This window comes from Miscanthus floridulus, chromosome 1, assembly GCF_019320115.1.
Source record: "Miscanthus floridulus cultivar M001 chromosome 1, ASM1932011v1, whole genome shotgun sequence".
Lineage (NCBI taxonomy): Eukaryota > Viridiplantae > Streptophyta > Magnoliopsida > Poales > Poaceae > Miscanthus > Miscanthus floridulus.
This window is the reverse complement of record NC_089580.1, coordinates 76,102,123-76,126,421: the sequence shown is the minus strand read 5'-3', so window position 1 is coordinate 76,126,421 and position 24,299 is coordinate 76,102,123. Positions and strand designations below refer to the sequence as shown.

The following is a 24,299-nucleotide window of genomic DNA, read 5'->3' as shown; positions in this document are numbered from 1 at the left end:
ATAAGATCATCCAAAAAGAATTAGTAATAACCAGTTATTATTCATGGTGAGTGGCTCCTCAACCGATCCTCCAATGGCATCACATCCTAGATTCCTAGGGCGTGTTTGGTACGCGGCCTCAAGCCAGCCCGGCCATGCCCATGCCAGCCACAGCCGGTCCAAACTACCTTGTTTGTTTCACTGTCCAGAATTAGCCAGGCCAAGCACAGATCGTGTTTGGTTGCTTGTACAATTGAGTATGCCTACCCTGCACCAGGAATCTGGTAGACTTACAAGCACACCTCTCCTTTCTCTCCTCATTGTCAATCCATCGAACACCTTGCTAGCGTGAGCACCTCAAGCACCAGAACTCCAGAGGAAGGAGGAGACGCACGTACCGATGCTGCGTCGTTCCACCATGGCTGGAGAAGGAGGATGCCTTCCGCTCGACCTGTCCCTGGCCACCACGGTGCCGTCGGCGTCGGCGTCGGCGTCGCCTGGCAAGAGGCGGCTGAGAGCGGGGCCGTCGGCGTTCGCCGGGGTCTGGGTGCGGCTGCGAGCAGCTCGCGTGCAGCCCGGCTCGGCGCAGCAGCGGCGCATCAACCGCGCGCGGCCATGGCAACACGGCGGCGAGGCTCTCCGGGAACCCCGGGACGCGGAAGGGGGCGCCGTCGGGGAGGACGTGGGCGCGTCGTCCTCCATGGGCTCCGCGGCCATGGCCTCAGCCGTGCTCCGCGTGGAGTCTCCTACGGCCTCCCCATCCTACATGGGCACCACACCGGGTGGGCCGCGACGGAGATGCCCCGTGGAGGGCCGCGCCGGTGAGGGCTCCTCTTCGTCGGAGGTTCTCCAGATCTGGTGAGGAGCGCGACGGAGATGCTCCCCTGCGGCGGCGGCGAGCTCCACTGCGTCGGACTTGAGCGGCTCCGTCCCCCTGCGTCGGCCTTTGCGGGAGGTGAGAACAAGGAGACGGCTGGGAGGTTACGCCAGCGGGCGCGTGAACGCTTAACGGAGCCGGGCCGCAGCCGAGAAACAAAGGGGGAAGGCGTTTCTCCGGAACGGCCCAAGCTGCTTTAGATCCCGTGCGGCGCAAACTCCGATGCTGGTCCAGGTGCACCAAATAAGAGCAAGGCTAATAATACAACCGGCTTGTTGGCTGTAAGATTTCTTATAGCCTTCTCTTAGCTTACTCATATAGTAGTTAGCTCTTTACAGTTAATACATGGTCCACTTGTCTCTCTCATAGATTTTCTTGGTTCTTGTGCCTAAGCCGGCTTTAAGCTTACAGCCCGCTTTTCCTCTCTCTCCTCCCCTCTCTCCTCCACCTCAGCATTTAGTCGGCTTACGGCCTGTTATTATACTTGCTCTAAGCCCTTGTTTAGTTGTCCAAAGTTGACGCCGTAGGAATTAGCATTTTGTTTGTATTTGATAATAATTATTCAAACGTTGACTAATTAGGCTCAAAACGTTCGTCTCGCAAAGTACAACCAAACTGTGCAATTAGTTTTTGATTTCATCAACATTTAGTACTCCATGCAAGTACCGCAAATTTGATGTGACGAGAAATCTTTTTTTTTTTTATAATGCCAAAGTTTAGATTTTGGGTAACTAAACACACCTAAGAGGGTTGCAGCCCACGGGCGCAACCGGGCTGTCGGGCCAAGATAGCAAACACGCACCTAGTATCTGATAGCATGTGAAATTCTGCAGAACTAACATCTTGCCTAACTCGCCTGCATGGGCCACGCCACAGGTAACTGAAACACATTGTGCACGGGGTATTAGACGCCCGGCCACCGCCGTGCCATCAACAGTGCATCAACACATCCATGGCGCCGGCGGCGGTCATCTGTTGCTCCCGTGCCTAACTGCCGACTGATGAACATCTCTATTCTCTACAGAAACCAACGGATGACCTGGTGACTCCGACATGATCCAGCGGCAGGACCGACAGGAAGCCGCCGAGAGCCTACCTTGTCGGCAGGACTGACAGGCAGCAGCTCAGGTGACTAGGCGCCGTCGTCTCTCCAGTTGCCATGGCCAGCCTCTCATCCTTGCTGGCGATCGAGGTCCGATCCGTCACTAAAGCTAAATGCGCATGCTTCTGCTGTTTGGTGGTAGACGGTTATCTTTCTTTCGACTGCACGGCTGCGGCTTTCAAAAAGTTGCAGACGCATGAAGCTGGAATTTGCTTGGACATTTCCGATGATCGCCGTAGTGGATGCCTCGTCACCATGTACGTGAGTGCGTGCTGGTGGGTCCGGGTGCCGTCGTCGATCGACGCGTGTCGGAATACTCCCACCATCCGAGCCTATAAAGCTGCGGCATGGCCCGCATGGGTTGAGATTTCGTGTTGCACAACAACTTCAGAAGCTACAGCTGCAGCACACAACAGATACTCCTTACGTCCAGCTCGGACTCGGAGCAAAGAGAGCAGCTAGTTAGTTCCGACGATAGCGTCTGTGACTTGCGAGAACCGAGTGAGCATATGGCGGCGTCTCTGGTAGTCCTGTACAGCGGCGGCAGCGGCCGGGGCGGGAGGGTCTATGCCAGGAGCGGCGGCCGCCGGTCGGCTGCGGCGGTGAAGCAGTTGCTGTCGAGGTTGAGGCGCTCTTGGAGGAGACGCGCGGCGCGGCCGAGGCGAAGCGCGGTCAGGTTTGGGTATGACCTGCATACCAGAACTTCGACGACGGCATGGCCTCCTACTCCGGCCACCACCGCTTGTAGCTGTACTGTGCCTAGCTAGTGTACAATAATTCGCTCTTGCCACTTCTGTACTTATGGTTGCTACTAATTGCCGGTGACTATTACTAGCTCGTGCAGTCATTGACTCATTATTTTTAATGGAAGTCATTGACTCATTATTGTACAGGATCACTGCTCCCTTTGCTTCTTCTGTGTAGTCAGAGGACTCAGGAGTAGTATATATGTAAGAGTAAGACTAAATCTGCGATCGAGATCAGCAGAATGATGCTTTGTTGTAGAGCTATTTGAAGCTTGGAATAGAAATGGTTTCTGTATAATTAAACCGATTATGAGATCTTCTGTCCTGTGTTCAGGCATACACCTGTGCCACATGCACCCGTATGGCCGTATCCAATTGTTCATCTACATCATGAGCTTTTTTCTTTCGAACACGCTCGCGAGCAGAAGAGGTATGTAAGAAGAGGAACATCTGCCCAAACTATTTGTAGCTTCTTGTAGATTATTAGGAGATAAGCAAAGCTGAAATACTAAAGGTAGATGATGAGACACTCACAAGAAACTAAACGCGAAACTCAAAAACCAAATCGCATCTGTTTCACATGATTGATCCTGAGATCCAGCACAGACAAACTGCGACCATTATTTGCATCCTTTACCTCTCAGTTATCAGTCGAGGCTATGGATGAAGATCCGACCTTATATGTTCAAGCCCTCCATAAAATTTTCGGTGTATATTTTTCTTTGTTAAAATATCCACTTAGGTACTCCTAGGTTTATAATAATTTTGAATTAAATCCATTAGCCCATAATTTTCGGTCCCATAAATTTAGGTTTACGAACTCTAAAACATATTTCTAGATCACTAAACTTGTCCAATGATACACAAGGGGTCATGTTGTCCATGTCAATACATGGCAATTGAAGTGGCGTGCTGATGTTGATGACACTGACCCATGGAATGCACATGTCATCCTGACCGTGTTTCTCTTCTGTCATTCATTGCTCTCTTTGTACAGCTTTGGGTGAAACTTGCGGATGCTCTCTAGTTGTGACCACGATTTTAGGGATGAGGGTCCTAATTTTTTTACTATTTAACCTTTTTTTTTAATAAAATTTATATTTGGCCCTCTGAGAAACTTAAACTCATCTTTGGACCCTAGGGGTCGGCGCCATGAGTCCTGGCGCCGAGGTAACACGTCTCGGCGCCACAGATTTTGGCGCCGAGGTACCTAGCCGTGCACAGGAGAAAATCCTACGTGGCCGGTACCTCGGCGCCAGAACACGTGGCGCTGAGCTCGGCGCCACCGATCTTGGCGCCGAGGTACCGGCTTCAAATCGTGCGGCCAAGTGAGCCCTGCAATGCCTCTCTGCTGCGCCTCTCGGTCTAATAGCGCTAGCTTCTCGCTCTGCCGCCGTCCCGTCCCATCATCTATCCATCGTCCGGTCGTCGTCCACTCGTCCAGTCCCACACAGCACACAGGCGTGCGCACACACAAGGCCGCACGTTGCACGCTCCTCCAAGCAGCAGCTCAGCTCATCGCAGAAGGGTACTGTACTCTCCTAGTCCTCCTAGTCCTCCTAGAGGAGTGGACAAAAGCAGACAGACATAGCGGGAGGAAAAGGTGATGAGGTGAGAGCGGGGTACTGCTTTCTCTGCTGGGACCAGAGAGCATAGCACTCACGGGTGCAGTGCAGAGAAGAGAGAACCTCCATATTTAGCTACTGCTTGCTCTGCTTACTTACAAAATAAACTATTCTAATTAAGCATTGATTGTTGATAGGATGCCATGTTGCTTCACATTGCCGTTTAGCAGCTGCTAGGCGTTTGCATTGGCATTGGAGTAGTGCGTTCTAATTGTTAGTCAAAGAAAATAAATTTTGAATTTTAAAATACGTGCGGGCCTTGCATTTCAGTACGGAGAGAATATAGCTTAATGGAGAGTACATATTGTTTTTACGGTTCTTGTGTTAGCAAAATGAATAGAGATAAACCGTGCAAAGATAAGCAGTTTTAAGTAGTTGTAGTTGTATGTATCTAAACATATGCACAAATTTATAATACTCCTTCTGTCCCTAAATAAATTAATTTCTATAGTTGATTTAAGCTATTTTTCTAATGTTTGATTGAATTTATATAAAGGAGCACATATACAACAGTGCCTGAAAAAGTTCACAGCTTGGCCTCTTGCTACAGTGCCCAGGCCGCTCGGGACGAAGGAAACATCATTAATCGCAAAGCTGCGTCGTGCTGCCTGCTCCGGGCTGGGTAGGTTGTGCGTGCCCAAACAAGAAAAAAGGAAGCGTGTAGGTGTAGGCGCCCGCGGGGAGTAAAAAAAAGAGAATTATCTTTTTCGTACAAAAACAAATCAGTCTTGAAAATTTTGAATTTTCTTATGTACCACGAGCGGTTGAGAGGTGCTGCCTGCTCCGTTTCCTTCTTGTGAGAGAGCGCCTGGAATAGCCGTGGGCCCGCTTGCATGCTGCTGCTCCTTTGACTTTGTGAGAAAGAGTGACTTGCACTCTGCGAGAGAGGGAGAGCCGCGCAGGACAAGAGTGTGCATGCGCTGGGGACCGCAGGGTGTGTGCTGTCGACCGCATATTGGCCAGCTTTGTTTTTCGCCTGGCCACGCTCGACCGACAGAGAGAGAATGGGAGGCGCACAGTTGTAGCACAGTGGACAGCAGTCGACTAATCGCAGCAGTGGCACTGCTAGTGCTAGCTAGCTGCGTGGGTGTATGCATGCATGTGTGGTTGTGTCTACAGTGGTGAACAGTAGCTAGTACCACAGTGAGCCATTGCACATCACAGCAGCGAGCCAGTGCACAGCACAGCAGCGAGGCAGTGTACAGCAGCGGCCGTACTCGTCATGTCCCATCGTCCTGCAGACGTCCATGCTCGGCGCCATGTATTATGGTGCTGAGGTACCGAGGTACCTACCACGTCAGTGCCACCTAGGATCTCGGCCAGGCACCTCGGCGCCAAGATCTGTGGCGCAGAGACGTGTTACCTCGGCGCCGGGACTCATGGCGCTGACCTCAGGGTCCAAATATGAGTTTAAGTCTCCCAGGGGGTCAAATGTAAATTTTCTTCGAAAAAATGGTTAAATAGTAAAAAATAAGGGATGAGGGTCTGGTGTAGATGGTGGTAAATGGCAAGTTTCAACTGCTGCATGAATGACACTGTGGATCTAAGTAGCACATAAATATAAGTTTGTGGACCACTGTTGTATTTTTAAGTGAAGATGAAGAATAGACACGACACGTGGGAAATTTTGATGTTGATTCAAAATAGAAAAACATAGAAAAATAGTAGAAAAATAGTAGAAAACAAGCATTTTATATGCCTCCAACATCTGATTTGCGGAGCACCCAATTATACCAGTGATGAAGTCTCATAATCATTATAAATGATTGTTTATGTCATCATTGTTTCAATAAAATACAAAAGGAGAGTTTTGAATTAAATGTGTAATAAAGATAATAGTTTCAAATTGACATGTGGATATGAAATTTGTAGCAACTAATATGATACAAATTTAAAAAGTAGAAATCTAGATTCATGATGCCAACCAAAGCTAAGATCTAAGATATGTAAACATATAGAGTGCCATGTACATAGAGAGATACTATATATGCATAGAAAAATAATAGAGTAATTGATAAGTTCACAACAACCAAATAGAAATGTGTTGAAAATGACAAAAAGTTAGAGAGAACACAAAGATAAGTAATTTTCATTTATTGTAGGTATTGAGCATGAACATCTAATACTTATGTTTTCTATTACGACCCTAGCCTAAGTAGAAGGTAGCACCGTTTTATATGTCGACTAGTAGTCCAAACTACTTCTTATATATATTACTTAATGCATTTTAGGTTGTTCTAAGTCAAACTATTATAAGTTTAACCTAATTTATAAAAATCTATATATATTAATTGATAATTATTAATTAAAATGTGAAATATATTTTTAGATTATTTTAGCACTTTTGGAAATAATATCCATGCTTTTGCATATAGATTTGGTCTAAGATAATTTGACGTAGGAAAATTAGAAGTCAATATATTTAAGGATACAGATCCTAGACAATAAAAGTTGCTTAGTCTGGTAACGTGTCCAAAAATTTTCTTTAACTTACTCTCTAAATCGCCGTTTGAACGAAAATCACTTGCTATATCATTCCACACCCTCCAACAGCTTCTATATATACCTTATACTCATTGTGGAGAACTAGCCCCACTTTTCATCTTCGGTTAGTGAGGATGACAATAATTGGAGATCAAATAGAAGAAGCTGTTGAATGACTTTTTTTAATCAAAATTTTAATTTCAATCATGAATATTGAGGATATAAAGAATTTTTTGGAGTCGTTCTATAACCCTACACAAATCCTTAAAAAGATCCATGTAGTTATCCCTGACTATTGATGGATCTCTTTAGCAGGCAACAACACCATGAATGCCCATTCCACTTGCTGAATCTTGGTTGAAACTGACTGAAAAACACTGTTCTGGCTAAATTGTTGGGAGAGAAAAACACTCTTTTGGCTGAAAAAACAAGTTGAATATGGGGTAAGCCGAACGGGGCCTAAATCGGAAAAGACTAATCTTGACGGTCAAATGAAGCTGCTGATAAACTGGCATCGGGTCAGGGCAAAACCTCAAAAGCGAGACCGGCGAGTTGATTTGTACTACCACAGTCGACTGCGTATATGCTGCCATTCCACCACCGCGTTACGCCGACCATCCCTTTTTTTTATCTGCTGATCATCCGTTCAGGCTGAAGACGCGCGCATGCAAATAGAAACTTCGCCTCTTCTAGAGATTTTTCGCTTTAACATAACACTAGTGCGTTCCCTTTCTCTTTCTTTAGGATGTAGAAATTCGTTGTAGAAAGTAGATACACATTCTAATCCGCTCCCATGTTGATCCTATTCCTGTGCATGGATGACTCATCAGCTCGATGGTATCTTTTTTTTTTTTGGTCCTTTTCCTTTTTTTTAACGTATCAAAAGAGTGAAAGACCATGACACAACCGGAATCTGGAAGTTTGCCGGGCACACGGCGAAGCCCAAAAAACATTCGGCGAAGGCTTTATCGAGTGTTACACTCGACAAACGGCACTCGGCGTACACAGAGTCGGCAAACGTTTCTTTGCCGAGTGTTTTTTTATCGACTTCGCCAAGTGTTAAAACCGACACTCGGCAAAAAAAGCAACGTGGCGGCGAGAAGACGTTTATGGCGCGTTTGCCGAGTGTCTAACGGTATAAGCACTCGATAAATATGTCTTGTTTGCCGAGTGTCGACCGAAAAAAAAAACTCGGCAAAGAATGGTTTTTGCAAAAATAAAAAAAGCCCGCTCGCGACGTGCCCGTCCCCTACCGGCGTGGTCCGCACCGGTGGCCGCTCGGCGTCCAACAAGCGCGCGCCGGCGGCCGCGACGGCGGCCACGAAACGCACCGGCGCCGTCGTGTCCTAGTGTTCCCGCTGCCGTTCCCGCCACTCCCACCGCTCAGCCGCTCCCCGCTCCAGCCGCCCGCACGCCCGCAGCGACCGCTGCTCCCACCGCCCTGCCCGTGCCGCCATAGCCTCGGCCCCGGCCGCCCACGCCGCCCCGCCCACACGCCCCGCGCGCTCAGCCATGGCCGCTTCCTGCCAACATGTCGCGCCGCCCACCGCCAGCCAGTGTCCCGCGCCCGCGCCACCCTGCCCGTGCCGCCACGGCCTCGGCCCCAGCCACCAGCACTGCCCCGCCCACCCGCCCCGCGCGCCCGGGCGTTGCCGCCTCCTGCCGTCGTGACGCGTCGCCCACTGCCAGCCAGTGTCTCGCGCCTACGCCACCTTGCCCGCACCGCCCTGCCTGCCCGCCCCGCGCACCCGCCCGGTGTCCCGCGGCCGCCGCCGCCCTCCTGCCCCTTGCCCCTTGGAAGATGAGGTGAGAGGAATGGATAAGGAGAGAGGGAGAAGGAAGGGATAAGAGGGGAGGGATCCAGGGAGAGGAGGTTCGGACCAATGGGAGGGCTCGATTTTGGAGACACGGATCACTGACATGGCGGGACGTGTTTTTTAAGTTTATAAAATGTTGAGTTTGCCGAGTGTGGAGCTAGGACACTCGACAATGGCTTTGCCAAGTGTCAAGGTTTGGGCACTCGGTAAATATATTAGTTATTTTTTCATTTCCTTGTTTTCCATAACGTGTTTTTCCTTTTTTTTTGTTCGATGTACTTTGAAAATACCTTATCAAATTGACTCAACAATATATATATGACTTTTCTACGAATATGATTCCATTATTTTATGCCGTTACAGCTCAAATTTAATTTATATCAATTAAAATTCCATAATTGCTCTTAATAAATTAAAATTATCAAACGGATCCAAAAAAATTATCAAATTTTCACATGAAACAATCTATGTTCTCTATTGCCTATACAAAAAGTTTTGAAGTCAAACCCCAATTTGATCGTGACTTTGACCCAAATCTTACTGATTTCTTCTCAACGCTACGATTCTTCTTCTGAGATGCTTCGGTTTGTAAACATCATACGTGACAAATTATGCGAAACCTTCTCAAATTTTTACCACAGCCTCCACATATGATATCATCACATCATCACAAATCTCATGATTTTCATACTTCATTTGTGTTTTTTAGAATTTAAAAACCATCTGACCACACGTTCGTGGTCGTGTTTCCTGAACAAAGATGTTCAAAATTTCTTTTCATTTCCCAGGTAAGGCCTCATACTTGACTCAATAACATGAATATCATTTTCTACTCATTTTATTCTATTATTTGAATCACTTACGGTTCAAATTTGACTTGATTCAAAAAATTGCTTGAAATACAATAAATTAATTACTTATAGCAAACAGATCTAGAAATATACCAAATTTTAATATAGAGTACCACATGTTCTATGTGGAGTGTAAAAACGTTTCAAGGTTACAAGAGGGAAAAAACTTATTTATTTGCCGAGTACAAAAAAAACACTCGGCAAACTCACTTCTTTGTCGAGTGTTTTTTTGCAGCACTCAGCAAAGAGTTTGTTTGCCGAGTGCAATTATTTTTTCAAGAGTTTTTTTCGTAGCACTTGACAAAGAGCTTGTGAAAGTGAATTTGCCCCCTATGTGGATTTTGGTGTATTGATGACATTCAAATTAGGGACTAATGTGATCTTAATTAGATATGTCACAGCTATTAGTTCCATGAAAGATTCAAAAAGTTGATAAAGATGAAATGGTATCCCTCAATTCTTGAAGTTGAAAAGGCGGACGAACTCAAAACGCTCTCCAAAGATTTTAATTTTGTTTTTGAGTTTAGGATCCACTGCACTATAAAGAGGGATGCAAATTTAGTTGGTCTGAGAAAGATAGAGTGCTCAAGCATTAAAATAAAATCAAAAGAGAGACACTCTAGCACTCCACGAGCACGTAGATTATTTTTCTGTGACTGTCGGTGTCGAAAGTCCCGACGTAAGCCGGAACTCCTGACAGTCAAAAGTCACAACTCTTGCCGGAAGTTCTGACTCCCAGCCACTTAGTCTGCGCGGTGACTGTGGACGTTGGAAGTCCCGACGTGAGTCGGAACTTCTGACGGTCGGAAGTCCCGACCCAAGCTGGGAGTCCCGGCACCTATGGTTCTTATTGACTGGATGTCTGCGCTCGTCGAAAGTCCCGACGTACGTTGGAAGTCCCGGACCTTGTCGGGAGTCTTGACACCTAGAGCTTTACTGGTTTGTTTAACTGTGCACGTCGGAAGTCCCGACGTACGTCGAAAGTTCCGACCGTCGGAAGTCCTGACATTTGCCAGGAGTTCCGACATTAACTTGCACACACGGACTTCTGACCCTTTGTGAACAGTGTTTTCGGTTAACGTCGGAAGTCCCAAGATCTACGTCGGAACTTTCGACGTAGATCTGAACGGTTAGATTTTCACTTGTAGTATAAATACCTCTATCTTCACTTCTAACCGTTACGGACTCATTTACAGCTGACCCACTTCATGATCAATAACTCCCAAGCAACTAAAGCACCCCTCTCCTTCTCCCTTTGCTCTAATCTTCGATTCCCTTAGGGTTTTGAGTGAAAGAAGAGTGGATTAAGTGAGATCATCACTTTGGTAAGCTTGAGCACTTGATTTCTTCATCAAGCCAGTTGATTTTGTGTCTATTACTCTTGGGGCTTTGCCCCTAGCCGGCTAGGCATTGCCCAAGAGCTTCCATCTTGTGGAAGAGCCTTGGGAAGTTTGTATCACCCTTCGATTTCTTAGTGGAAAGCTCAAATGACCTTTATGGACGCTTTGAGAGAGGCAAAGAGGTGGAAGAGACTCCGACCTTGGTGGTCACCTCAACAACGAGGACGTAGGAGCTCCTTTGTGGGGTTGCCGAACCTCAGGATAAATCCTTGTGTCATGCGTGCTTGTTGTTGTTGTTGTGATTGCTAGAGATTACTTGTATTTGTTTGTCTCTTTCTCTCCCAAACTTTCATTTTAGGGTTTGGATTTGATCTACGGTTTGGACGCATTATAGTGTCAAGGGAGTGACCCAACATCTTCACCAAACCACTAGGAAGTGAGGTTGTAAGATTATTTATTCGTAAAGTTAAATTTGGCACTGCTTTTATAGTTCACGTAGGCGTCGGAACAGCTGACATTTGCGCCGGAACTTCTGACAATGTCAGGAGTTCCGTCCCAAACGCTGGGACTTCTGACAATGTCAGGAGTTCCGTCCCAAACGCCGGGACTTCCAACATTGACTGACATATTTGAACTTAGCATTTGCAGTAAATTTTTAGATACGCCTATTCACCCCCTATAGGCATTGTTAGATCCTTTAAATTGGTATTAGAGCAAGGTCTTCTCTTTGCGCTTCACCGCATGAGAAGAAACAATGTTGAAGTCCGATAAGATGCAAGCCATTGTCGTCGAAATGGCCAAGAAAATAGCTGAAGAGTTGATGAGTGCTCAAGCCAAGCTCTTTCAAGATGAAATAAAAAAGATGCAAGATGAGATGAGCAAGATGAAGGAAGAATTAAGCAAGAAGGTTGATGATGCAATAAGTGGCAAGAATGATACTAGTGACAAGAATGAAGCAAACAAAGATGCCGCTAGTGATATTGGAGCCGGTGAGCATGCTCATGGAAAGAGAATATATTCAAACATGAGCTTTGACTATGGACAACTCATAAAAGGTTCAACACTACATACTCCATCCATCAACATTGGCAAGCCACCTCACTTTGATGGAACAAGATACACCGATTGGCCTTACAAAATGAAGATGCATCTCATTATCGCAAGACATTGGGAAGTTCTGGATGTTGGTGTGATGATTCATACCAATGAAGATAGAGAGATAACTCCGGAAGAAGTGCACAACCTCCATCAAAATGCACAAGCCATAGCATTGCTTGTGTCAAGCCTAGCTCCGGATGAGTTTAGAAAAGTGAATGGAATGGAGAGTGCAAAACAAATTTGGGATACTTTGAAAGTGTCATTTGAAGGAGATAAAAGTGTGAGAAAAGGCAACATTGAGTTACTTCATGGTGAATTGGAAAGATTTGTATTCTTGCAAAATAAAACAACACAATCCATGTTTGATAGGCTCATGGCACTGGTCAACCGCATAAGAGCTCTTGGAAGCACCGAATGGGATGACAACAAGGTTGCTAGAAAGATGTTGAGAACCTATCCAGCCAAGAACAACATGCTAGCGTCCGTGATCATGGAAAGGCCCGGTTATGATGAGATGACACCTCAAGAAGTTCTTTCAAAACTCAAGCATCATGAGTGTCTAGATGAAGATGCAATCAATGCTCACAATCAAAATCCTAATGCAATGGGTTTCAACAAGAGTGCAGCCCTTAAAGTGACTCAACAATATGAAGGTCAAGGTTTAAGTCAAGAAAAGAAGAAGAAAGTGAAGCATGATTCCTCAAGTGGAGAAGAAGATTCTGATGCGGAGGTTGCATTTGTGATTTGAAATCTTAGAAAGTTTATGAAGAAGAAAAGCAACCGCATGACCTATGGTGATGGAAAGAGAAGGTTCAAAAGAGATTTTGCTAGGGATGTGGTCAAACCGGTCACTTCATAGTCGATTGTCCTAATGAGAAAAAGAAGCACAAGCATGACAAGGATGAAGACAAGAAGAACAAAGGCAAGAAGAGAGGTGAAGCTCATCTTGGGAAAGAATGGGAGTCAAGTGATAGTGACTCAAGTGATGATGAGAAGAAGAAGAAGGGAGTCGCAAACATTGCCATCCACCACTCTTCTTCACCGACCATGATCTTTCCCGACTCAACTTCACCACCAAAACTCTTCCTTAACCTATCTTCACCACCGAAGCCCTTCTCCAACCTCATCGACAACGACTACTACACCCCAACTTGTCTCATGGCAAAAGGGGAGAAGGTACATACTACACCTGTTTCATCTAGTGATGAGTATGATAGTTGTGATGATAACATAGAAGAAATTGAAGCAACCATGATAAAGAAATTTGGTAAAAAGGCCTTCACTAAAATAAAAATACTAATGAAGAAATTAAAGAAGAGGGATGGATGCTTAGAGATGCAAGGAGATATAATCACTCAAGAGAGAGAAAAACCTTGCTCTTGAAGCATCTATCGCTGAGGAAAAGATGAAGGTTGAGAAGTTAACTGTTGAATTGTCTTTAGCCAATGACTCAATTGGAAAATTGACTAAGGAACATTCCTTGGTTAATGATCAAGTAGCTAGCCTCAAGAATGAGAAGAGTATAGCTCAAGAAAGCCTCACAAGCTTGGAAGAAAATATCGAAATCTTGAGCTAAACTATAGTCCTCTTTGGGCTAGCACTTCAACTTCTCCTAAGGCAACCGAAGACTCTAATGTCTCCACTAGTGTTGGTTGTAAAAGATGCTATAAAATTGATGTGAATGCATATACAACTAACCTTGTTGAGTTAGAGAAGAAAGACAAGGAGATTCATAGGTTGAAGATGATATTGAAGAGTGGGTGCAAGTGTCAAGAGCAATCTAACAAGACTATATACAAGTCATCAAGGCACCCATCAATCAAGGAAGGCATTGGCTACAATAGGTATGATAGAAAGGTCAATGGAAGGAACATGATCAATGGTGTGCCTTGTGTGAAGTTTAACAAGGGCGTTGCTCTTGATGAGCTAATATGCAAGGCCAACAACAAGGTCTACATTCCAAAGATCCAACCTACAAGTGACAAGACAATCAAGACGAAGCAATCCGATGCCCCAAGCCATAAGCACCACTTCCACGGTGCTATGATCTTTTTGGGTACCAAAAACAAAAGCTTAATTTGTCTTTGTAGGAATATTCCTCCAGTGGAACAAGTTGGGTGTTGGATAGTGGATGCACTAATCATATGACCGGAGAGAAGGACATGTTCACGTCATTCCAACCAAATCATGATCATAGTGGAAATATTATGTTTGGTGACAATGGAAAAGGAGAAGTCCTCGGTTTGGGTAAAATTGCTATATCAAATAATAATTCCATTTCAAATGTTTTACTTGTGAATTCATTGAGATACAGTTTGTTGTCCGTCTCACAACTTTGTGAGATGGGTTACAATTGTCTCTTTATGGATAAGGGTGTGGAAGTCTATAGAAGGGAGGATTCCTCTGTTGCATTTATGGGTCATTTAAAATGGAAACTCTATCTAGTTGATTTCACATCAAATGGAGTAAATCCCAAGACTTGTTTAATGACAAAATCTAGCATGGATTGGTTATGGCATAGCTGACTTGCCCATGTTGGGATGAGGAACTTGGCCAAACTTCAAAAAGGCGAACACATCCTTGGACTAACAAATGTTTCTTTTGGGAAAGATAGGATTTATAGCGCATACCAAGCGAGAAAACAAGTTGGAGCTAAACATCCCATCAAGAATGTTGTGACAACCGAAAGGCCATTGGAGTTGCTTCACATGGACATATTTGGACCCGTCGCTTACATAAGCATTGGTGGTAACAAATATAGTTTTATAATTGTTGATGATTATTCTCATTTCACTTGGGTATTCTTTTTGCGTGAAAAGAGTGAAGTCCATGGTATCTTCAAGAAGTTTGCAAGAAGAGCCCAAAATGAGTTTGATGTCAAAATCAAGAGAGTTAGAAGTGACAATGGGATGGAGTTCAAGAACACCAACATTGAAGAGTTCCTTGATGAAGAAGGAATCAAGCATAAGTTTTTGGTTCCATACACTCCATAACAAAATGGTGTTGTTAAGAGGAAGAATCGAACGCTCATAGAAGCCGCAAGATCAATGTTGGATGAATACAAGACTCCAACCAACTATTGGGTGGAAGCGATCAACACGGCATGCCATGCTATCAACCGCTTATATCTTCACAAGAAAAGAGAAAAGATCGCCTACGAACTTCTAACTAGTAAAAAGCCTAAGGTGCACTACTTTAGAGTTTTTGGATCCAAGTGTTTCATACTTAACAAGAAATCCAAAAGCTCTAAGTTTGCACCAAAGGTTGATGAAGGTTTCATGCTTGGTTATGGTACTAACGAACATGGATATCATATTTTCAATAAAACCACCGGTTTGATTGAAATCGCGGTAGACGTGACTTTTGATGAAACCGATGGCTCTCAAAAAGAGCAAGTCAATGTTGAGAATGTAGGTAATGAAGAAGCTCCACACAAAGTAATCAAGAAGCTTGCCATTGGTGAAGTAAAGCCCATCGAAGATGAAGATGAAGACCATGTTGTGCATGATGATCTTGATCCAACCATTCATCATGTTTCATCCAATGAACATGGTGAAGCTTCTGCAACAAGAAATAATCAAGATAGGAGATCAAATGAAGCACAAGGTCATTCTCATGAAGATGGTGTCAACAATGAGCAAGCCCAACTTCAACTCAACAATGAAGAAAGAAGTGAAGTCAACCCTCCATAAGCTCATGATTGTGATCCTCCAATCGATCATGACCATGATGATGATGATGGCCCTATCCAAAGATCAACTCAAGTGCCGCATCCTAGAGTGCATCAATCCATTCAATGGGATCATCCCGTTGATAACATATTGGGAGCATTCGACGAGGGGTAACTACATGTTCCCATTTAGCAAGTTTTTGTGAATATTACTCATTTGTTTTTCCTTTGGAACCTCGTAGGGTGGAAGAGTGAAAGGACCTAGGATACCGCCTAGAGGGGGGTGAATAGGCGTTTCTGAAAATTAACACCTTTAAATGCAGAAACGATTAGAAAAGGGAGTTTCCAAAATGGAAACTCCAAATAAAGAGTAGTACCACCCCTCACATGTTAGCCATAGAGTATACATGGTATAAATAATGTATCTAGAAGCTATAACCCTGCAACACAAAGTTAGAACTGAAAATAAATATTTTCAGCACAGAGCTCTAATACCAGACGTGTCTGGTATGCATGGTTTCTACAGATCAGCCCTGAATTTGCTCCTTTCAATTTCGATCTTCAAAGCAAACAGCAGGTACCTACTAGAGATATAAATGTACACAGAGAACCTGCATAAGAGCTGGAGCAACACAAATATCAAATGAAATGCGAATTGAGACACAATATTTGTTTTACCGAAGTTCGGACTCGTTCGAGTCCTACTCTCCGTTGAGAGAGCTGCGGGCAACCCAGTGAAGGTCAGCCCTAGAGGATACCACGAAGGTCACTCTAGCCAAAGTCTTTTCCAACTCATTTTCCTCCTTCCACTAATTGATTCTGAGGCGGTGGAATCGACCGTTACAAACTTTCTGTGGCACACCACAATCTCTCAGGTGCTCTCCGGCGACGCCTAACTGTCTAGGACCGAAGAGTCCAAGAGTAACAAATGCGAATCATGAGATTGACAATATGCACAAGTGCTCAAGTGGTGGCTTGCTCTCTTTTTCAAATTCTCTCTTAACCCACAAATGGATTTTGCAATTTATATCACACACTCACTAAGAGATGGTTTAGGAGAGTTGGCAAGGCTCAAAAATGTGTCTGTATATCAGCAGAATCAGTAGCATCCAAAGGTGGAGGCTTGGGGTTATTTATAGCCCCCTTTGGAAAACTAGCCGTTGCAATACCGGACACGTCCAATATCCGGTATGACTTACACTACACCAATGATAACTAAGTTATAGTGATGTTGTGAGGCGTCGGAACTCCCGATGAATGCCAGGACTTCTGACCGTCAGAACTCCCGACTCACGTCGGAACTCCCGACCCTCAACAAATTTGAAAAATATGTAACTGAGTTAAAGTATGTGAGGTGTCAAAACTCCCGACCATCGGAACTCCTGACTCACATCGAAACTCCCAACCCTCAAGGCTTTGAAAAGTAACCGTTGGCCTCTGGTCGTGAATACCGGACATGTCCGGTATGAATACCGGACACGTCCGGTATGACCAGGACAGTGAGCCCTCCAATGTCAGTTAAAGTGCGAGACGTCGGAACTCCCAACCATTGCCAGAACTCCCGACCGTTGGAACTCCCAACCTACATTGGAACTCTCAACAAACCAACCCGAGAACAACAATTTTACAGCTGCTGGGCAAATACCGGACACATCCGGTATCCAGACCAGCGAGAAATCAGTTAGCTCATTTGTCTCTCAAACACTCAAAACTCACATGGGTTGGCTTAAGCACTTACGAAACATTATCTATCAACATGATGCATCCCTCTTGATAGTACGGCATTCATATTAACTCAAATTTAAAAGTATAACGAAATTAAACCTTTTGAGTTGATCTCTTTCAATCCGAAGACGTGTATTCCAATCTTCACCAAGTGAGGGTGCCAGCATGTCAACTTTGATCTTTATCACTTGAGCATAGCCATCTTGAGCACGTGACTTGATTCCGTTCATCAAATTTGAATAATCCCAAATGTATCAAGTCACTTCCATCAAATACTTCATTATAGATTTGATCCTTCACATCAATATGACCATCTTAGCTTGATTAGTACCTCAACTAAATGCAAGTACTTTCTTCTTCACCCTAGCTAGGTTCTTCGGCCGCCAAGCCGTTGCTTGCCCTTCACCCTTGCTTAGTACCTCAAAGCCTTTCCTTGCTATCTTCACCGTCTCAAGCCATCAAGTCACATCTTGTGTTGAATCATCCATTCATATGTATTGTTATCTTTTTTCATTTCAATTTAGCAAGCTTCTAATATGAGACCATTCCATATGCAATCCCTCATGTCTCATTAACTAATACTCACAAGCTTGCTTTCACATAGAACATGGAAATCCCACAATAAATAAGCATTTGTATGAATTCCATTTGCATTGTTGTCTTGTGCTTGAACTAGATTGTTTATACAACAACACATCATTTTGGCTTTCACTAAGTACCTATGAGATACCTTATTACCTGTTCACACTTAGCAAACGGGTTAGACCTTTAATCATGTTGTCATTCAATCATCCAAACTCACTAAAAGGCTAGATGCACTTTCAATCCCCCCCTTTTTGGTGATTGATGACAATTTGATTAAAGCTTACACAAGAATATAAACATTTAAGATTTTAGGTTCAATGATATATGAGAGGCTCCCCCTTAATATGTGCTTATGATTTGGATTCACAAAATGACCTCAAATGTCAATTGCACATACTAAAACATATAGGAGACTCCCCCTAAATCATTGCATCCGTGGGGTGCATGTGTGTGTGACAAAATGAAACCGTGATGCATATGACATGATATATCACACAAGAATAAATATAAAGGCATCACATCAAATATTTTCATTCTAACATGCATAGACCTTATGAAAATAAATACAACACATGTATGTCACACATAACACTCATTACACAATTTCTCTCAAGTCCACAAGCCACTGAATTATATATTAGGATCATGTCTCAAGAGATACAAAGATAAAGCATAAGTGAGTCTCATCTCTCACATGATACAAACTATCTCAAACTCAAGATACATCAATGAAGCTCAAAAAACGAAAACTACAGCCTGCAGTACATATCATCAGGTACAAAGATAAGCTAAATGAAACAAATATCCTGAAGCTTTAATCAGTCTCTCTCCCCCTTTGTCATCCATCACCACAAAGGTCCAACAATGATAAACTAAGGACAAAAGGGGCTGCAAGCTGTATCTGATCTCTGACATCACTCATCATCATCCTCATCTCCCCCAGCATCTTCGTCATCTAAGCGTGTAGCACCGGCTGGACAAGAACCACCTACGCCGGACAGGTCATAGCCACTAGACCCGTAGTAGCCGCCGCCACCAGTGAGGTCACTCCACCAGTCTAAAGCATAGACATCTGCAGAACTGGGACGTGGTTGAGAGTGAGTAGGCACACGAGCCTATAGTGGTAGAGTATCAGGGTGCTCTGGCGCCTGCTGATGCTGCTGCTGTCGCTGAAGGAACTCAGCATACTCTCTATCGTACCTGTCCTGTAGCTGCTCCTCAGTCTTAGGCTCACTAGCTGCCTCATCTGATAGTGGAGACCTAGGAGGATCAAGCTCAAGCCTAGAAGCAATTTGCTTCAAGGTTCGAGTATTCTTCCTCCTAGCCTCCCTCTCCTTCTGTTGTCGGGTCTAGATGTCCTGGCACATCCCAAATATGGAGCTGAAAAGCCTGCGGATAGGCGAGGGAGGATTGCCATGGCGTGAAGTAGAACGTGAAGGAGCACGTGGTGAAGGTGAAGCTCCTGCTGGTGCACCACTCTCAGGTGCATCTACCTCTAGTGCTGCTGCTGCTCCTCCTAGTCCTGCTAGAGGTAACCCTGTCTCAGGTAGATCTGCAACAATCTTTAGGGCCTTGTGAATCTTGTCATACTCGAATGTGTGCCCTATCACCTGCTCAATCATATACATGATATAGGGAGCAAATCCACATCCCTTAAGTGGCCTCTCTCCCACACTCCTAATCTCTAACCAAATGAAGTCAAATACGTTGAACGGCCGAGCATCAGGTGCCATCCTATGGAGCAGGTTCCTGGAGTAATCTGCAATGTTGCCCTTGTCTCCACCCTTGCAGTCAATAGTCTTCCTGAACATCCTGTCTAGGTACCTATAAGTAGGGTGAAGACCTAGAACCTTCCCCACTGCTCCTCTCTCACCTCTAGGTGGATACATATAGGCGAGCTGCTCAGGAGGTAAAACCTGCTCGGTGTGAATCCTATCCCTCTGGAGATCATCCTCTGAGAAGCCAAGCTGAGCAGCGAACACATTATAATCTACACTGTACCACTGGCCCTCAAGCATCCAGTGCATCCGCCTCTCATCCTCCTCAATGAACAGAGTAGCATAGAACTGAGCTACAACCTCTGTGTTCCAGTCATGCTAGAACTCTATGATCTCATAAACCCCAGTTCGCTGGCAAATAGCAATAGCATGATCAACTAAGGCCTTTTGTAACTCTCTAATGTACTACCAGTCAATCCACTGAGACCTGACAATCACTGGGTTCCTGGTGAGAATCACACTGGAGTAGTAGTCCAGGTGAAAGGCTATCTGGAAGCGGTGATCGTACTGAACCTTAGGTAAGCCCCTCGGATCAACCCTTCGCTCATCTCTAGCTCTCCTGGTCATACCCTTTCCCCTGTAGTCAACTCTAGGAACATAAGAGGGCACATTTGGTAGACGTGTCTCAAGGAGACCATAATGCATACCCTGACTAGGCTGGTGCTGAACTGGAGGAACAGGCTCCTCCTCCTCAATCTCCTGCTCCTCATCTGAGCTATCACCATCTGATCCTCTGTCAGTGCTCTTCCTCTTTCTTTCTTCTCTAGACTCCACTCTAAACTCATCAGTGTTAGTGTCAGAAGAAGAGCTCCCTGATCCCTCTGCATACTGAGGTGTTGCACTAGAGGCAGCTCTGGTAGACCTCCTACTGGTTGGCTTGAATCCAGGATGCATTTCCTATCTTGCCTTCTTGTACTTTTCAAGTGCGGGATCATGCCTGTGCTTGGACCTCAGCTCCTGTCGTCCACTCATGGCTGCTGTCCTGTATCCAAAGTTTTTCAAGAAATTTTAGATATATGCCCAAAATTTAATCTTGAATTGCAATTTAGACATAGAATATTTGATCCATGGTTTTACATCCATCTTTGACACACAACTGTCAATAGGTTTGCAAAACGAGGATACAAAAGAAGCTAAGCCTAACATACAATTCTAATATTGGATTGAATCAAAAGGAAGTAGAGGAGCTGCTCTGCTGGGCCATACCGGACACGTCTGGTAGCATACCGGACACGTCCGATATTGGCACCCAGCAACCCTAACTAGGGTTCCTTGATTCAAACCATCACGGATCAATTCCAAACTTTGGGCAATGCAGCATATTGATCGAAGGAATTTCAAAATCATGCATTGACCATGTAGATCGGACGAGGTCCGTGATTAGGGTACCTTGAGAGGAGAGAGGAGAAAGTGATGTGAAATCCAAATCCCCGCGCTTTCAACCTTGATGCAAGCCTTCTCCAATGCAATCTCCCTCTCTCCTTTTTTCTTGGTGAAGTCCTCGGTCGCCCTAGGTGAGGAAGAAGTCAGCGGCTGGGTTGGTTGGAAGGAGACAAGCCTATCTGGGCCGAAGGGGTACGCTCGGTTTTATAGCCCCGCTCATATCGGACATGTCCGGTAGCATACCGGACACGTCCGGTATACGCGGGCTGGCCCAAGTTATTCCAAAATGTGTTTCTCTCTTCCAATCCCCTTTTTTGTTATTTCTCAGTCCAAAAAGGTATATAATCTTGATCCAAACTGAGTATCGTCACTTTTCTTATCCAATGCCATAAAATGATTTTCTCTTATCCAAATATTTGGCATAAACAAGATTTCGCTTACTTGAGAGAGATAGAGTGAGACAAAGTAGATTGTGGACTTAAGAAAGCCATGCCATGTGTGATTACCCAATCAAACAATCAAGGAGAGCTATAATCATCACATGACAAGGCCAGGTCACAAAGACCAAGATTCAAATAGTTTTTCAAATTCACACCACCTACACATGCTAGTTATGGGTTTTGAAAAATACCTCTCCTATGTCACACAAATGCACATTCTAACATATAAAGGGCCTTAGATGCACTTACAATGTATATATGTAAACACATACCTTTGCCTTGAGCCCACAAAAATACCACTAAGAAGATAAATAGCATGATGATCTTTATGTTGACCTCAATTGCCAAATAATCATGCTAGATACATTTTCATCCAAAGAACTACAAAGAATGCTAGATAAATTTGTTAGTCCACAATGGTGCAAAATAGAAATTTAGCTCCCCTAAATAAGTGCTTCAAGTAATTTGAATGAGTTTCAACAAGCATTTTTATTCTATTAAGAAATTGAGAGCCAATTTTCCATTTTGACCATAAACCTAATAAAATTGCCATATTTACAATTGAGTTCAAGAGATGCTCACAATCCACTTAGTTTTGATAAATCACAAGCTTCTGAGTAAGTTAAGGATATATGAAAATATACGGATCAAAGACAGTTGTAATTCAAATTGTGTTCTGGTTGCTGCAATACCAGACACGTCCGGAATACTTAGAACAGAAGCACTGACTTTTTGTCCCTGGCCATACCAGACACGTCCGATAGTAATACCGGACACGTCCGATACGTGCAGGACAGAATCGATTAATTCGCTGCTTGTGATTCTTTGTTTGGCTTCATTATTTATTATGTACTTGAATCTCAACAAATGAATTGCTTTAGTAGAGAATTATTAAAAGCATCATATGGCAAACATGATAACTATCAAATAAAACTAATTAGCCACTTTCACATTTTTCACAAATATGCCTATTTGTGAGTCATTGAGCATAAAACAAATAAAGTGGCTATTTATGTGAGGTTTAGGTACTTGCTATCAATGGTGATGATGAAGTAAATGATATATTCATTAAATTATCTACGGGTCAACAATATAAGAGATTATGATAAGAATTGATTGATAGATTGAGTGAATATTTTCAATTTACTTGCTCAACCACCCTGAAGCCTTCATCGCATCACCAAGTACCTACATCATTATCCTAAGCACACTTTGGTACCCAACTCTTGTTGGGTCCTTTTGGGTTAGTCAACAAGTGCTTAGGCACCCAAATGGCTTTAGCACTAGTTTGTGGTGAACACATCACCTTGCTAGTGCTAACTCCATTTGTGGTCTTCCTAAGCTTATCATTATAAACGAATGTGTTTGGCTTAGGAGCATTACCATTTAGGCATTCATAGCTTAGATGTCCCTTTCTTCTACAAGTATAGCATATGTGGCCTTTGTTTGCTCTATATTTGTTTTGCTTGTATGGACATCTATCAACCTTGTGGCCCATCTCATTGCACCCATAGCATCTTCTAGTTGCAACTTGGGCTTCCATTCTTGCCTCTTGGTACATTGAATATTTCTTGGTAGGATGCCCCAATTTCTTACTCATGAGACAAGCGTTTTTTCCATCACTTTTCTTTTGGTTGGCCTCCTTGGTTGAGGCCTTTTGATTGGTGGCTTCAACCTTGTCGGCCCAACTCTTGTGTGGACACATAGCCCACTCATGTCCATACAATCCACAACCATAGCACATCCTTTTTCCATGTTTCTTGCTCTTGGTTGTGTTGGCCTTGCTTGAGATGTGATTCTTTTGTTGGGCTTTGGAGGAAGCAAGGTTTGAACCCTTCTCAAGCTTCTTCACCATGTTATCACGGTTATCTTGAGAAGGTTGTGCTTTCTCCTCACCTTTCAACCGAATCACATCTTTCTTTAATCTTTCCACCTCTTCTTTGAGCTCTATGTTTTCTATGAGATTTAGCTCAATCGAAGATTGGCTTACTTGAGGAGCACACTCATTAGTACAAGAAATATTTAATTGAGATGGTGTACTAGTGAGTGAATGTGTAAGAGGTTGAGAAAATTTTACCGATGTAATCACAACCTCATGAGCCACCTCAAGCATGATGCTTGATTCTTCTACTTCATCATGAGAGCACTTTAGATGAACATAGTTTGCTTGTAGCACATTGTACTTGCTTGATAGTTCATCTAGCCTTGCCTTAAGCACCAAGTTTTCCTTCTCTAGTTGTGAAACACTAGAAGAGGAGTTAGCAACTAAAGTATGCTCAATTGACAATTTTTTATACCTTTCACTTAGAGCCTTTAGTTCTTCCATCTTGGAGATGAGAAACAATTCTTGCTTTTGAAGTGATTGCTATTGCTTCTCAATCTCTTCTTCAAGCTCATCATTCTTTTCAACTATCTTCATGATGATGGACTTGTCTTTTTGGTTGAGATAATCAAGGTTGTAGTTATCTTCAACTTCAACATAACTCTCATCTTGATTATCTACTTGTGCTTTCTCCTTTTCTTGATCTTTCTTGTTACTCTTCTTCTTGCTTTTCTTGGCCATGAGACACAAGTGATGAGTATCATGAGATACTGAGGTTGACTCATCACTTGGTCGCCACCGGGCTTGAGCATTGTTGCAAACAGCCACTTGCTACTCTGCTGCCTTGGCCATACCGGATATGTCCGGTAGGTATACCAGACACGTTCGATATATGCTGACAGATAGTAGATCATGCGCTGCTTGCACTTCTTGCTCTAGCTCGGTGCTCTTGAGGTCTTGTGAGGTTTCTTCGCTGC

At 44.0% G+C, this 24,299-nt stretch overlaps 1 protein-coding gene across 1 annotated transcript; it reads left to right on the top strand.

The window, feature by feature from the left end:
* Nucleotides 1–397: 397 nt before the first annotated feature.
* On the top strand, nt 398–8,618 carry LOC136458956 (actin-binding protein wsp1-like). Its single transcript, XM_066458858.1, has 3 exons — nt 398–837; nt 2,487–2,634; nt 8,040–8,618. The coding sequence occupies exons 1-3, from the start codon at nt 398–400 to the stop codon at nt 8,616–8,618; spliced, it is 1,167 nt and encodes a 388-aa protein (XP_066314955.1).
* Nucleotides 8,619–24,299: the final 15,681 nt, after the last annotated feature.

What these genes read in the sequence shown, in the direction of transcription:
- LOC136458956 (XM_066458858.1), top strand. Translation starts at nt 398, where the DNA reads ATGGCTGGAGAAGGAGGATGCCTTCCGCTCGACCTGTCCCTGGCCACC. An exon ending in TCGGAGGTTCTCCAGATCTG is followed by an intron (nt 838 to 2,486) that starts GTGAGGAGCGCG and finishes CGTCTCTGGTAG; the next exon opens with TCCTGTACAGCGGCGGCAGC. An exon ending in CCGAGGCGAAGCGCGGTCAG is followed by an intron (nt 2,635 to 8,039) that starts GTTTGGGTATGA and finishes AAATAAAAAAAG; the next exon opens with CCCGCTCGCGACGTGCCCGT.